General features: G+C 36.7%; 1 protein-coding gene across 6 annotated transcripts; it reads left to right on the top strand.

Annotated features, from left to right (window-relative positions):
* Nucleotides 1–5,459: 5,459 nt before the first annotated feature.
* On the top strand, nt 5,460–13,363 carry LOC104238395 (flavonol sulfotransferase-like). Of its 6 annotated transcripts, XM_070170669.1 has the most exons (3): nt 5,465–8,190; nt 8,523–8,741; nt 13,139–13,363. In XM_070170669.1, the coding sequence occupies exon 1, from the start codon at nt 5,582–5,584 to the stop codon at nt 6,608–6,610; it is 1,029 nt and encodes a 342-aa protein (XP_070026770.1). In that variant the 5' UTR covers nt 5,465–5,581; the 3' UTR covers nt 6,611–8,190; nt 8,523–8,741; nt 13,139–13,363. The 6 variants fall into 6 exon arrangements, with proteins under 6 accessions (XP_070026777.1, XP_070026770.1, XP_009791037.1 ...); XM_070170676.1 differs by having other exon boundaries at nt 5,460–8,741; XM_009792735.2 differs by lacking the exon at nt 8,523–8,741 and having other exon boundaries at nt 5,465–6,900.
* Nucleotides 13,364–14,928: the final 1,565 nt, after the last annotated feature.

Below are 14,928 nucleotides of genomic sequence, written 5' to 3'. Positions count from 1 at the left end.
AATAAGAGAGTACTTCACTGCTCAACAATCACATGTCCCGCTTACGACGACATCGCCTGTTTTAACTGAATGACCACTGTTTTTGTCTGCTGACCAAGTTAGTAACAATATACCCAACTTTTTAATTTTTATTCATGATTTGTGTATAATCAATTTCTATATTACAGATTTGTTTGACGTCACCCTTTTAAAAGGAGAACGATTTAATTAATGTACAATGGTGCAGTAAGTCGTCATAGCTTCCTATGGAATTTCAATCTTTAATCAAATCAGGAATGTGTGGTAGGAATTTGAGGAGTTGTTAGCTGGAAAATAGTAGAAGAATAAGTCTGTGGCAGGATGAATGGCTAGGACCTGAAAATCTATAGCTTGACCTTTGACTATTGGACTAATATGTACCATTAACTAAATCATTTTACTTCTTACAGTAAAGTCATTAGGGAGTGCACATATCTGCTCCCATGTACTTGATTTGTCCAATTCATCCCAATAATTGCTTATATCTTGGTACTTTCATGACATTCTTTACTTACCCATACACACAATGAGCTCTAAAACTAAAAGCAGTTACAAGGTAAATATTGAATAATAACAACATAGCTAAGTACCTCCCATCGGAACATCAAGTAGCCAATAAAAGAAGAGGATCTGAAGCATCAGAAATGAACAATCCCCAGCTGATTGTTGTGATCCAAGTATCATGTGCATTGAGAAGTCCAACAATCAATGGTTCATTCGAGTCAGGGTTGTTCATGATAGAGTACTCATCTGGTTTATGAATTCTCCAAAATTATAGATGCTTGCGGATCATTTGTTTGAGGTGAATTTTGAATTACATTGGTAGAACATGATTTTGGATGTTCCGTAAACAGCTGCTGATGTCTATGCTCAATAAAAGTAGATGATATGGTTTTCTTATGATTAAAAATACCAAGTTTATACAACGCATCATATAGAGTCCCACCCGATATTTCAAGTACATGACTGTCTCTGTTCATCATCTCTTCAGGCAATTGCAAAGCCCAAAATCACCTATATATTGATTGGAGTTGACAGAAAAGATTGTGACTTTATGTTTTCTATTAACTCTAGGTTGGAAAGTTTGAACCTTATGAGTGCCCTGGAATGTACATTTGAGCTTAAAAACGTTGAAAGTGCATGTTTCTTGTTGTAAATCTCTGGTAAGGTTTATTTGTGTATGTAAGCTAGCTAGCGTTGGTGGAAATGCAATGCTGATATATCCATCTTTAGGTTATAGTTTTCACTCTTAATCTCAACAATAAAGTCCTCGATCTCCCCTACATCATAGGTTTCTTTTGTCAAGCTAGAAATTAGCCTAGTGATGTTGTCTGTTAATAATAGTTGGTATCTTGAATTGTCGTACTGGAATTTATCAAACTAAAGCAAGATTAACCATCCCAAAACTTTTCTAATTAATTTTTCTTATATTCTTGTAGCCTTGTTGATGTTGTTGGATAACACCTGGTGAATTTAGACTGCTTTTGGGGTAAGCGATTAACTATTGCTCATTTTAAATTATATGTTATTTTACCAATAATTATTTATCATTTTTTCAATCTTTGGACTTACAGGTTTTGAAGATTGAAGCTACAAGTCAAGATGCAAGCTTAGAAGATGCACAAGCTCATTATTATTTTGCTAAAAATGTTATGCAAAACTTGATATCATAGTCTAGCTCAGGATGATAACTAAGTTTTTTTTGTTGAGGTGTTGAGAAAATATAGAAAGTAACATCATCATGGGATTTGAACTTGATATCTTATCTTTTTATATCTAGATTTTTCAATAACAATTTGATATTTATTGATAAAAATTACTTTTTGTGGCATTGAGCTTTTAGGACTACTCATGGTTATTAAGAGACCATGAATATGATCGCTAAATTACAAAATTATTTTAAATAGGGACGTCCTATCTAAACATAATCTAGGACCAGTTAAAGGTTGGTCACGAAAATGGTAACGATGCGTATGACGACCAGGTTTTTTGTCCGTCTCTAAAAGATAATTTAGGACCAGTTACAGTTGGTCGCTAAAATGATTTAACAATGAGAATATATATATTTTTCATCGTCTATTAAGGACGAGAAATGTAGTCTTTAAAAGTTATTCACGACCATATTTTTTGTTCGTACCTAAAAGATAATTGTGGACCTGTTACAGTTGGTCGCTAACAAGATTTGACGACGGGAACATATATTTTTTTATCGTCTATTAGGGACAAGAAATGTAGTCTTTAAAAGTATTTCACGACCAGGTTTTTTTCCATCTCTAAAGCGATGTAACGACCAGGTATTAAGACCCGTCGTTATTGACATTTAGCATTGGAGGCTATTACGACGGGTTACGACCAGCCTTTTCCCTTCATAATTAACTCTTTTAGGACCAGATTTCAAATTTTAAGGACTATAATTCCCTTCCTTAAAGGCCGTTTTTCTTGTAGTGGTGCTCTCTTAGAATCGCAAAATCCCGTTACGATTACACAATATATCTTTGTTGCAAACCTCTTAGAATTGCAAATACATATTTGAAGCTTCATCTGTTTGCTTTCAATCCATATAAAATTGCCAATCTCTTCAAATTGCCAATATAACATGTATTTTAATGATTTATGTTAGAAGTTTTTATTAAAGAGAGTGGGCCCCACTCTTTGTATGACTAAGCCAACTATTATTCTTAATATGCCACATACAGGTGAGCTTTAAGAGTCACATTTTTGTGACTTCGTGGGCTGTCACGTCAAGGATTACATCCTTATTCAATAATTGTCCACTTATTTCCTTAATTAGTTGGTTAATTCCCATTAACCAATAATTATCCAATTATCCACATAATTAGGAATTATCTCAAATTACCTAAAATACAACTTACTTCTAACACACTTTGTATACATTACTATCATGGTCATGTGCTACCTTGTAAGGTACTAGTCCATAAAAATCGGGTAGTATAGCTCGGACCGTATTTCATCCCAAATTGCCAAACTTCGACCAAACTCATTTTCTTCGATTCGCTTACCCTCTTACCTTCACGAATTTACTTATCACTTGTTTGAAATAGCATAATACCTATAATCTCCAAATAATCTTGTCCTTGAACTAAGGTCATTATCTTACGACAATTTCACGTATAATACTACAGGGCGTAACATCGTCGTAATATAATACCGCGGAGCGTAACATCATCGTAATGTAATACTGCATGGCGTAACATCATCATAATATAATACTACGGGGTGTAACATCATCGTAATATAATACTGCGGGGCGTAACAAAAATTATTTTAAAAAAACAGTCACTTCACTTACCGAAACAAAATGTCGAAGTGACAACTCGGAAAAATTCTTTTGAACACAATCTTTTATCACTTTCCAAATTGAAACCCTTTTGAACTTTAAATCACTTTATATCTGAGAAGAGGGATGTGACAGCTGGCTTCACCCAAATCCTTGGACAGTCGAAAACATCGCATTTTTTCGAAAAGGAGAAAATCTTTTGACTGAAGATATGGCAAAATCAATTGATCACATAACGCAAGAGAAATTCCAATCTTTGGGCTTGACATGGATCCCTGTTTCAACACATGAGTGCAAGAACAATACAAAGGATCAAGGGAGTAACGAGTTAAGAAGATTGCTTTTGGTATTATCATTTCTGTATTTCCTTCATTTTTCTTCTTTGATTCTCTTCTGTCATGTCATTAATTGGTGTACTGTGAAATTTATTACGATTTGCAATAAATTACTATATTTCGGAGATCCTGATGTGATTATCCAAATTTTCATCTGAGACGAATTCTTTTCATGAAATTGTGAGATATTGTTATGCTAAATATTCAGTCATCTCGTTGTAAGAGTTAAATGTCTCACATAACAACAAATTTTTTGAGAGAAGTTGAATTTCCAAGATAGCTTCTCTTTAAGAAATAAAAGAAAAATACATATGTCGAGATATTTTCTGCTTGTACTACTTTTCGTAACACTTTAACTTAAAAATAAGTTTAAAATCATCAATATCATAGTTACTATTATATCTCAAGAAGTATTCAAGGTTTCAGACATTATTTTTTAAAATTCTCGTCATCTAATGATCTCAAATTTTTATTAATGGGGCCCTAAAATTTGGGGGCCTAAAGCAAGTTCTTTTCTTGCTTTACCATGAAGCCGGCATGACAAACAATGTCACGTAACGCCGTTTGGGCTAAGGTAACTCCGCCATGTCTCTTACAACTGTTTTCGTTTGTATTCCATTTAAATTGGTTCTTGAGTATTACTGCACAAAAAACCTGCTTTTGTAAGTGTCCAAGTAAAATGGATGCCCGGAGCAATTAAGGTTGGTGGATTAATTAGTTTTTGCTACTGCGAACTGATATTTCGACCTGGAATACCACATAATTTAAAGTCGGCAACAAAAAAAGTTATGCTCTATTGAATTTTTACTCCTATTTTATATTCATTAATTAAGCAACTACTGTATAATTGATTTTAATTAAAGCCAAACGTAATATTTTCTTATCATAGCCGTGCTTTTGGTTGTTCAAGAGATCAAGACTCTTCTTACCTTTTAGCTGTAGCCCTCAAACAACCGCCCAACAAGAAAGTAACGGTGACATTTTTTTTTTTTTAAAAAAAAAAAAATTATACTCCCTCTGTTCCAGTTTATGTGAACTTATTTCCTTTTTGGTTCGTTCCAAAAGGAACGAACCCTTTCTAAATTTGGTAACAATTTAGCTTAAAGTTACAACTTTACCCTTAATGAGAAGCTTTTATAATCACACAAATACTCTGAACCCCATTTGGACTTGTTTAGGACCACAAATTCCAAAAGTCTTCATTTTTTTCTTAAACTCCGTGCCCAATCAAACAGATTCACATAAATTGGAACGGAGGGAGTACACTACTATGCTTAACATGCTGTTTGACCCTTTAAAATGCAAACGAGAAATGAAATTAAAAAAATAAGAAAAATTATGTCAACGAGGGTAAATAACGGAGAAATTTATAAACAGTGAATTAAAGAGTAAATTTATTTACTAACTTCTAATATGTCTGTCAAAATTGAGACTGCTAATTACAGCTTTATGTTTGTATCCTAGAAGCACTACAACAAAAAAGGCTATCTATGCAATTTATTTCCAACATCTTACCAACAAAAAAGGCTATCTTCACTGCAATTTTTGACTGTGATCCAACTCTCATCTCATCTCCACTCTAGTTTTCCTGATTGGGCTTACCCTTTGCAGAGGAGAACCCATTGAGCTAATTGATATAGACAGTTTCTAAATGCTAATAATCAATGTGCTCAGTTATGGGAGGTTCACATGGGCCCTTGCCAATCTATTTCCAGACCAGCGACCACTGTTGAACAAGATAAGGAAGGTTGACATAAGAGGACAGTATGTGTTGTTATTAAAGTTGTGGGCGAGAGTTGAAAGTAAATCGCAAATGAAAATAGGACTAATTTGCAAATTACACAAATTCTTCCTCTATATCAATGGAGAAGCTGTCCCCTAAACTATCACCTTCCAATTTTAGATACTTACATTTCGCCCTTCCCAGAAAATGAAGTCATCTTCCCCTTCCAAAGCCAGTCGCTTATGTGCCAATATTGCTGAAAATTCCAAGGAAGTCATAAGCATGAAATACAAAGAGATAATATCAACCCTCCCTAAACGTGATACTCCCTATCCTCCTTATGAATTCTGCCAATACAAAGGCTTTTGGTTCCCTTTTAACTTCCTAGAAGGAATCGCATTTTTATCAGAGGTCTTCAAGGCTGATTCTTCTGATATTTTCCTTTGTAGTTTTCCAAAAACAGGTACCAATTGGCTTAAAGCCTTGGCCTTTTCTATTATGACAAGATCAGATCAACGTTTTTATGGCTCCACCAAGTTACCCCAAGAAATTGTACCAACAATGGAAACTGATTATGTCTTTAACCCTACTATTCTAGACGCCCATGAGTTGCCATTGTTTGCCACACATCTTCCTTACTCTCTTTTACCACAGTCTATATTAGACTCGGATTGCAAGATCGTTTACATATGTAGGGAACCCAAAGATACATTTGTTTCTCTATGGCATTTTACTAAAACACTTGAGAAAACCGTTGAAGAACTTAAGGATATCCGCAGTAATCCACTCGAACAGGAGTTCGAAGATTTTTGTGAAGGAAAATCGTTTTGTGGACCTTTTTGGGATCACGTTACAACATACTGGAAAGCAAGTGTAGATAGACCAAATAGAGTGTTCTTCTTGACGTACGAAGATTTGAAGAGTGATACTTTGGGTTATGTGAAGAAGTTGGCAGAGTTTATGGGGAAACCTTTCTCTCATTACGAAGAAGCGCAAGATGTGCCTGAAAAAATAGTGACTCGCTGTAGTTTCCAAAATTTGAAAAGTTTAAGCAATTTAGAGGAGAATAAGACTAGAAGTGCAGGACTGATCAATAATAGTTCATTTTTTCGAAAAGGAGAAATTGGGGATTGGAAGAATCTTTTGACGGAGGATATGGTGAAATCCATTGATCAAATAACCCAAGAGAAATTTCAGTGTTTGGGCTTTGACTTTCCCCATTTTGGCACGGTGTGAAAATACTGCCAAGGAATAAGGAGGAACATTTGTTAACGGGTTTCTCATAAAAGGTGCCTCAAATATTGCACAAGGTGAAGCAATATCAAGACATAGTACATAAAGTTGTTTAATGGTATAAAATAGTTCATTATGGGCTTTGCTTTTTCTTTTTGCTTTTTTACAAAGTGGGTTATGGGTCTTTGTCTCTTTCTCTTTCCCTTTTCTTTGTATAAGTGACCAAAATGTATGTACAGAACGGTGTGTGGAATGAAAATATATTCCTACTGATTTCATGGTATCAGAAGCAGGTGCTCTAATTTAGAGATCCTATTTCTCTATCTTTTGTTGTTTTCTTTTTTTTCCCTTTCACTTTTCTGTTCTATCATTTCCTTGCTATGGCTGTTACTTCAGAATCTGGTAATTCATCTGGAGAAGTCACACCCGGGACTATCCTTGATGCTGTCGTTGGGAACACCACAGCAGTAGCTTCAAATCTGGTGGATGGAACTTATCCATATTTTCTCAACTCTTCTGATTCTCCTGGAATGAACCTTATTAATATCAGTTTTGATGGAACCAGTTATGGAAATTGGAGAAAGGGGGGTATTAATTTCTCTTTCTGCTAAAAACAAACTAGGATTCATCAATGGTTCATGTCAAAAACCAGTTGAGAACTCACCTCTGTTTGCACAATGGAGGAGATGCAATGACATGGTCATTGCTTGGCTGTTAAACTCCTTAAGCAAGGATATAGCGGAAAGTGTCATTTACTCTCAAACAGCTGAAGAGCTTTGGGCTGAGCTAGAGCAAAGATATGGCCAAGCTGATGGTGCGAAGTTATTCCAGCTGCAAAGAGAACTTAACAACATTTTGCAAGGAACAAATGATGTTGCAGCATACTTTACCAGGCTCAAAAGAATCTGGGATCAAATGAAAGTTCTTAATACCTTCATGTCTTGTGGGTGTGAGTGCAAATGTGGAGCAAAAACTCACAATCACAAAATGAATGAAGATCAAAAGCTAATCCAGTTCTTGATGGGGCTCACTGAGGGATATTCTGGAGTAAGGGGAAACATCCTCATGATGAAGCCCCTTCCTTCCACAGCACAAGCTTATTCAATCATTTTACATGAAGAGTCTCAAAGGGAGGTACATTCTGGTCATCATGTGTCGGCTGAGCCTAGTGCTTTCAATATTAATGCACAAAAATGGAATACACAAAAACCTAACAGTGAATATGGGGTGAATATCATAACAGTAACACTAAAGCAAGGAAAACCAACTTCTGCTCCTACTGTAAGAAGCAGGGACACCAGAAAGAGAAATGTTATAAACTGGTTGGGTACCCACCGTCTTTCAAGTTCACTAAACCAAGGAGAAACTTTGAAAATGTCCAGGTTAATGCAACAGTGATTGAGGAAGATGAAACATCCAGAGGAAGAGCAGTTATCACTGGAGGTGTTGCACCTAGCCTAATGAATCCACAAGGGTTCATAAAAGAACAGTGTGTGAGCAGCTGATTCGGATGATACATTCTGTACAGGTTGGAAATATAAGCACTTCAGGTTCTGATGCTAATGCTAGTGCCAACTTTGTGGGTAAATGTACTGCTTTTCACACTTTTATTTCTTGTTTTACAATTATCACATCCAAGTTTTGGATAATTGATTCAGGAGCCTCACAACATATGACTCATGATAAAACACTTCTAAGAAATTTCAAACAACTCCCTTTCCCTGTTCAAGTTACACTGCCAAATTCTTATAAAGCCAAAGTGTACAGTTTAGGAAGTGTATTAATTTCACCTGAACTTGAGTTGCATAATGTTCTTTATGTTCCTTCTTTCAACCATAATCTTTTGTCTGTTAACCAACTGTGCAAGCAACTAAATTCTAATGTTTTGTTTACTAAATCTGAATGTATTGTACAGGCCCCTTCTCTGAAGAGGCAAATGGTACTTGGTGAAGCTTTTGCTGGTCTCTATGTGCTGGAAGTTGATTCAACTAAGTCTAGAGTGTCTAAGTCAGATCCAGTGTCCATTGAGCCTTTATTTCCTTTCCCTAAAAATCATGTGAAGACTTGTAGTGCAGCCAACTCAGAGTTTTTTGTTCAATCGTGTAGTTCTGACCCAGAGTCTACTCAAACATCTGTAAGAGGAATTTTTCCATCTAATGAAAGTTTGAATATGAAAAATGTTTCAGTTTCTGATCTATGAATTCCAACAGACTTTGGCATTTAAGATTGGGGCACTTACCTTATTATGCAATGAAGAATATAAAGAATATATCTCTTTCATCAACAGATAAAGAGTTTTTTCCTTGTGACATATGCCCAATGGCAAGACAATCCAAATTGCCTTTTCCAACAAGCTCTATTAGCTCTAAACAGTGTTTTGAATTATTACACATAGATACCTGGGGTCCTTATAATGTTCCCACTTATAAGAGAGAAAGATATTTTCTTACTATTGTGGATGATTTTTCAAAGGCAACTTGGGCCTATCTTTTGTCTACAAAGTCTAATGCTTTCCCTACCCTTAAATCCTTTTTAGCTCTTATAGAAAGACAATTTTCAGCCAAGGTTAAGATCATAAGATCAGATAATGCATATGAGTTAGGGACTGGAATAACTCCTTCAGATTTCTTTACTTCCAAAGGGATAATTCATCACACATCATGCATTGGAACCCCACAACAAAATGGGGTAGTGGAAAGAAAACACAAACACTTATTAGAGACATGTAGAGCCTTATTATTTCAGTCTCATTTACCAAAGAAATATTGGGGTGACTATTTGCTAACAGCTACTTACTTGATTAATAGTTTCCCTTCAAGAGTTCTAAATAATAGATCACCCTATCAAGTTTTGTTTGGCAAATTGCCAGATTACTCTCATTTGAAGCCTTTCGGTTGTTTATGCTTTGTCTCTACTCTTTCTAGAAATAGAGATAAACTACAACCTAGAGCAATCCCAGGAGTCTTCTTAGGTTACCCTTTTGGAAAGAAAGGGTATAAAATTTTGAACATTCAATCGAACCACATATTTGTTTCTAGGGATATCAAATTCTTTGAGTCTATATTCCCTTTTTCTTATTCCACTCCTTTGTCAAAATTGTTTCCAGCTAGTTTTCCTGTCTCTGATGAGGAAATGCACATTTTTTCTTCACAACATGAATCTAATTCACCTAATGTAACTATACCAGGTGTTATTTCTTTATCATCTTCTAGTCCTAGAGGCAAAGATTGCCCCATTGTTACTCTGTCTACATCTAGAGTTGAATCAGTTCCAGCAGATGGGCTACGCAGATCTTTTAGAGAGCATAATGCACCTAAATATTTATCAGACTACATATGTGATGCTGCTTATTCAGTAACTTCACCAAACCCACCTTTTTCCCCGTTTCACTCCTACTCTTTTTCTGCACTTTCTCAACCAAATCAACAGTTTGTTAACTCTATATGCCAAATTTCTGAGCCAAATTCTTACCAAGAAGCGGCCATTCATCCTGGTTGGCAAGCAGCTATGGCAAAAGAGCTTGAGGCATTAGAATCCAATCGCACTTGGGAAGTAGTTCAAATCCCTTTTGGAAGAAAAGCATTGCCCTGCAAATGGGTGTACAAAGTTAAAAGTCAAATTTGATGGAAGTTTGGAAAAACTCAAAGCAAGGCTAGTAGTACGAGGGGATACACAACGAGAGGGAACAGACTACACAGAGACATTTTCACCGGTGGTAAAAATGACAACTATTAGATGTTTGTTAACTGTTGCAGTGAAGAAAGGATGAAATTATACCAGTTAGATGTTAATAACGCCTTCTTACATGGCGACTTGGACGAGGAAGTGTTTATGAAGTTTCCACCAGGAATTGCACCTCCAAGCCCTTCCCATGTCTGCCATCTTCGCAAGTCCCTCTATGGTTTGAAACAGGCATCACGCCAATGGTATGCTCGACTATCCTCTGCTTTAGGATCCAGAGGTCTTACCTCCTCGGCCAACGACTACTCCTTGTTCTTCAAAACATCTGGGACTCTAACGGACTATATTAGTCGTATATGTTGATGACATTCTCCTAACAGGAAACAATCAAGAAGAAATCAGTGAGATAAAATCATTCCTTGATTCTGAATTTCGAATTAAGGACCCAGGAGAAGCAAGTTATTTTCTAGGTATGGAACTTTTACACGAGCCTGGAGGTATCATTTTGACTCAGCGGAAATTTGCAGTTGACCTCATTTCTGAGTTTGATTCTCTACAATCAAGAAACGTTTCCACTCCGCTTGATTCAAACATTAAGCTTACTGCTGATTCCGGTGAGATTTTGCCTGATCCTACCATTTATCGGAGGCTCTTGGGGAAGCTAACTTTCCTCACAAATACCCGACCAGATCTATCATTTACTATACAAACTTTGAGTCAATACATGCAATCTCCAAGATCTGGACACTATCAGGCAGCTTTACATACTCTTCGATATGTTCGAAATGATCCAAGTTTGGGTCTTTTCTTCTCATCCGAGCCTTCATTTCAGATTTTGGGTTATTGTGACGCAGATTGGGCATCTTGCTCGGATACTCGAAGATCAGTTAATTTTGTGTTGTTGGTTGAGGTCCCGAGGGTCTCGGGGTGATCCGGGATGGGTGACGGAAGAATTTGGAATTGAGTTTGCAGCTGAAGCATTTAGTTCTGTCATAACCGCACCAGCAGTTGGGAGGCCGTAGGTGCGATGATCGTAGAAGCGTAAGGCAGTTGCAGATACGGCCAATGTGAAGTCCTTCAAGAACCGCAGAAGCGGTGTCGTGGGCGCACCTGCGGTAGCGCATGTGCGAGTTTTTAACCACAGATGCGGAGATTGTCATTTTAATGAAAACCGCAGATGCGGTGGAATAGTCGCAGAAGCGGGACCGCAAAAGCAGTAATAAGACCGCATGTGCGAAAATACCTGAGTCAGAAAGTATATAATGTTCCTTCGCAAATTTTTGCTAAGTTCTCCATTTTTGAAGACGGGAAGCGAGCTAGGGCAGTGAATTCAAGGGAAAATCGAAGAGAATCAGTTGGGTAAGTTCCTCGAGCCTCATTACTCATGCTTATGATCATTTTTCCATCGTTTAATCATGGTATTAGTGGAAATTAAGGAAGAAAATTGAGGGATTAGGGCTTGAGATTGAGAGACTTTTGAGTGGGGATTTGAGGGGTCATTTGAGGTCCGATTTTGATGTTCTTGATATGTATAGACTCGTAGGAGGATGAGGATTCTATTGATGTCAATTTTGTCGGATTTCGAGACGCGGGCCCGAGGGCCGTGTTTGAGCAATTTCGGGATTTTTGATGTAAATTGGACATTCTTGAGTGGACTTTGTTCCCTTAGCATATTTTAATGGTTATGTACTGATTGTGGCTAGATTTGGAGCATTCGGAGGTTGGTTCGTGAAGGCAAAGGCATCGCGGGCTAGAGTTTGGATCGGATTGCGGTGAGTAATGATTATAAATATTGTCCTGAGGGTATGAAACCTCGGATTGCACATCGTTGTGCTATATTGAGGTGACGCACACGTTAGATGATGGGTGTGGGATCGTGCACTATTGGGAATTGTGACTTAGTCCATCCCGAATGATTGTTTTACCGCGTATTTGACTGAAAACTGTTTGTTATCGTCATGTTTTGGGCTGAATGCCATATTTGGACCTCGTGCCAACTATTTGAACCCTTAGGGGATTTTTCCTGATATTTTTCTCACTGTTTTGACTCTATACTTGAACTCAGTCATGCTATATTCTACTGTTTTTATAATTCTGTCATGTTTACTCTGTTTTAACACATTAAATGATATTTTAAATTATATTTTGGGTTGAGCATCATGTTTTACTATTGCGAGAGTGGCTTATGAGATTCTAACTGAGTAAGGCCGAGGGTCTGTGTTGTGAGGATACTTTTGGGTCGGGCTGCACATCGCAGCAGTGATACACTGATTATGATTATGAGGCCGAGGACCTGAGATTGTACGCCACGAGGTGGCTTGTTGATATGAGGCCGAGAACCTATGTGATTATGCCACGAGATGGCTTGATATTGCGCTTGGGTCGTAAGGGGCCCCTCCAGGAGTCTGCACACCCCCAGTGAGCGCGGGTACCCATTGTGATGTGAGATATAGCCCGAGGGGCTGGTATTGTTCTGAGACATTGCCCGAGCGGCGGATTTGTTGACATTGTGCTCGAGGGGCGAACCTTTATGTGTTTATCTTTCCTATTTGCCTGTCATTTACCTGTTTAATTGTGTATTTGTGCCGAGGGGCGGAATTTTTGTGCTTACCTGTTCTATTTGCTTTGTATTCAATTGCTTAACTGATAAAAAGTCATTTTTTTAAGAAGTTTAAACTGAGCTAAGGTGCTTTAAGATATTTTACAGCTTCATTGATTTCTTACTGGTTTTGTACTACTCTATACAATATGTTGATGTGTTTTTCGTGATTTCCTATCACTCAGACTTTAGTTATGATTATTACTCACTGAGTCGGAGTACTCACTTTACTCCTTGCACCTTGTGTGCAGATTCAGGTATTTCTGGACTCGGTAGCGGGTATTGGTTGATCGGAGGCAGAGTCATCGGAGTTTAGCAAGGTAGCTGTCGGCGTTCGCAACACTGCTTTTCTCCTTCTTGATTTCATTAGACTGTATTTAGTACATTTCAGATTTTTCCGTTGTATTTAGACCCTAGTAGATGCTCGTGACTTGTGACACCCCGATGTCTGGCTTATTTCCGCAGTGTTCATTTAAACTCACATTATGCAATATCTGATTAATTGAAAAGGCATTAAATTGACTTATTAAAAATTATTGAATTTAATTTGGGAATTATGTCGGGTGGCCTTGTCTTTATGAAAGGCGTCATCACGACCGAGTCCGGTTTGGGGCCGTGACAGAAACCTCGAACTAACCATGGATTTAAGCCTAAGAATTCCAAAATTCTCAATATACGCTTTCGATCAAAAAGTCTATCAAACCTCGTCCGATTGACCTGAAATTTTGTATACACGTCATATTCAACCTTACGGAGCTACTCCAACTTCCAGAATTCCATTCCGAGCCTCGGATCAAAATCTCGCTATCGAACCGGAAACTTCAAAATTTGACCCTTCGACATTTCAAGCCTAAATTAGCTACGGACCTCCAAAACACAATCCGAACACACCCCTAAGCCCGAAATTACCCAACGGAGCTAACGGAACCATCAGATTTCCATTTTGAGGCCGTCTTTACACTGTTCCGACTACAGTCACTTTTCAACACTTAAGCTCCTATTTAGGGACTAAGTGCCCCAAAACTCTCTGAAACTCAAAACCGAATGTTCCGACAAATCAAAATAGCAGAAATAAACACGGGGGAAACAGTTAATAGTGGATCGGGGCGTAAATTCTTAAAATGACCGACCGGGTTGTTACAGTATAGGATTTTCCTGCTCGTGCTTTGTCAAATTCTAGTATAGTTTATGATATCGTCCCATATAGATTGGAACATCTATGCTACAAACTTTTAATACTTCAACTACTATTTGAGAGAATCAATTTGATGAAAAGTGAGTGATGTTTAAAGCTTGTTAATTACTTAAATAAAAACCAAGAACTATCGGAAGAATTATAATTTAAAAGAGTTGGGAATCGTTGAATTCACTTAATAATATATTACAATAAAATCTCAATTTTTACATGTATTTCTCTGAGGAATAATTGCTTATTATTAATAGAATTATATTTAGCTCACTAAGAAGTAGTCAATTAATAGCACTCCGTGAGGTTATGTGATTAATTGAGTTAAAACTAGTGACGATTAGACCGAAATATTTTTCTTGCTTGAATTGTGCTAAGAGGTAGTAAAAACTTCGTGAGAATATTTTTACTAAAAAATCAATAATCTTGCATACAACAATTCCTCCGTGAGAATTAAAACTTAGGCAAGCAAGATTATGAACTTGGAATAATAGTTTACTAAAAATTATTCCCACCCTACTATTTTACTCATTGGTTATTATATATCAATTTTGCTTCGTGATAATTACAAAATAAATATAAAAATATGTAGAAGTGATAATAATGATTAATTAATATAGACATGCAGTTTTTGACCCGCGCATTAGAATCACCTTTAATAGTCCTGGTATTTTTAGAATATTACTTGAGCTTATTTCTATATGATTCCACTTTATTATTAATTTTAATTCTATTTTTAAGAGTACAAAAATTGAAAAAAATATAATGAATAATAATAATAATAATAATAATAATAATAATAATAATAATAATAATAATAATGATTTCATCTTTTACATTTAATTCAGGTATTAG

The sequence above is a fragment of the Nicotiana sylvestris genome, chromosome 1, assembly GCF_000393655.2.
Source record: "Nicotiana sylvestris chromosome 1, ASM39365v2, whole genome shotgun sequence".
NCBI classification, from domain to species: domain Eukaryota; kingdom Viridiplantae; phylum Streptophyta; class Magnoliopsida; order Solanales; family Solanaceae; genus Nicotiana; species Nicotiana sylvestris.
This window is presented reverse-complemented; position numbering and strand designations above follow the sequence as displayed.

What these genes read in the sequence shown, in the direction of transcription:
- LOC104238395 (XM_009792735.2), top strand. Translation starts at nt 5,582, where the DNA reads ATGAAGTCATCTTCCCCTTCCAAAGCCAGTCGCTTATGTGCCAATATT.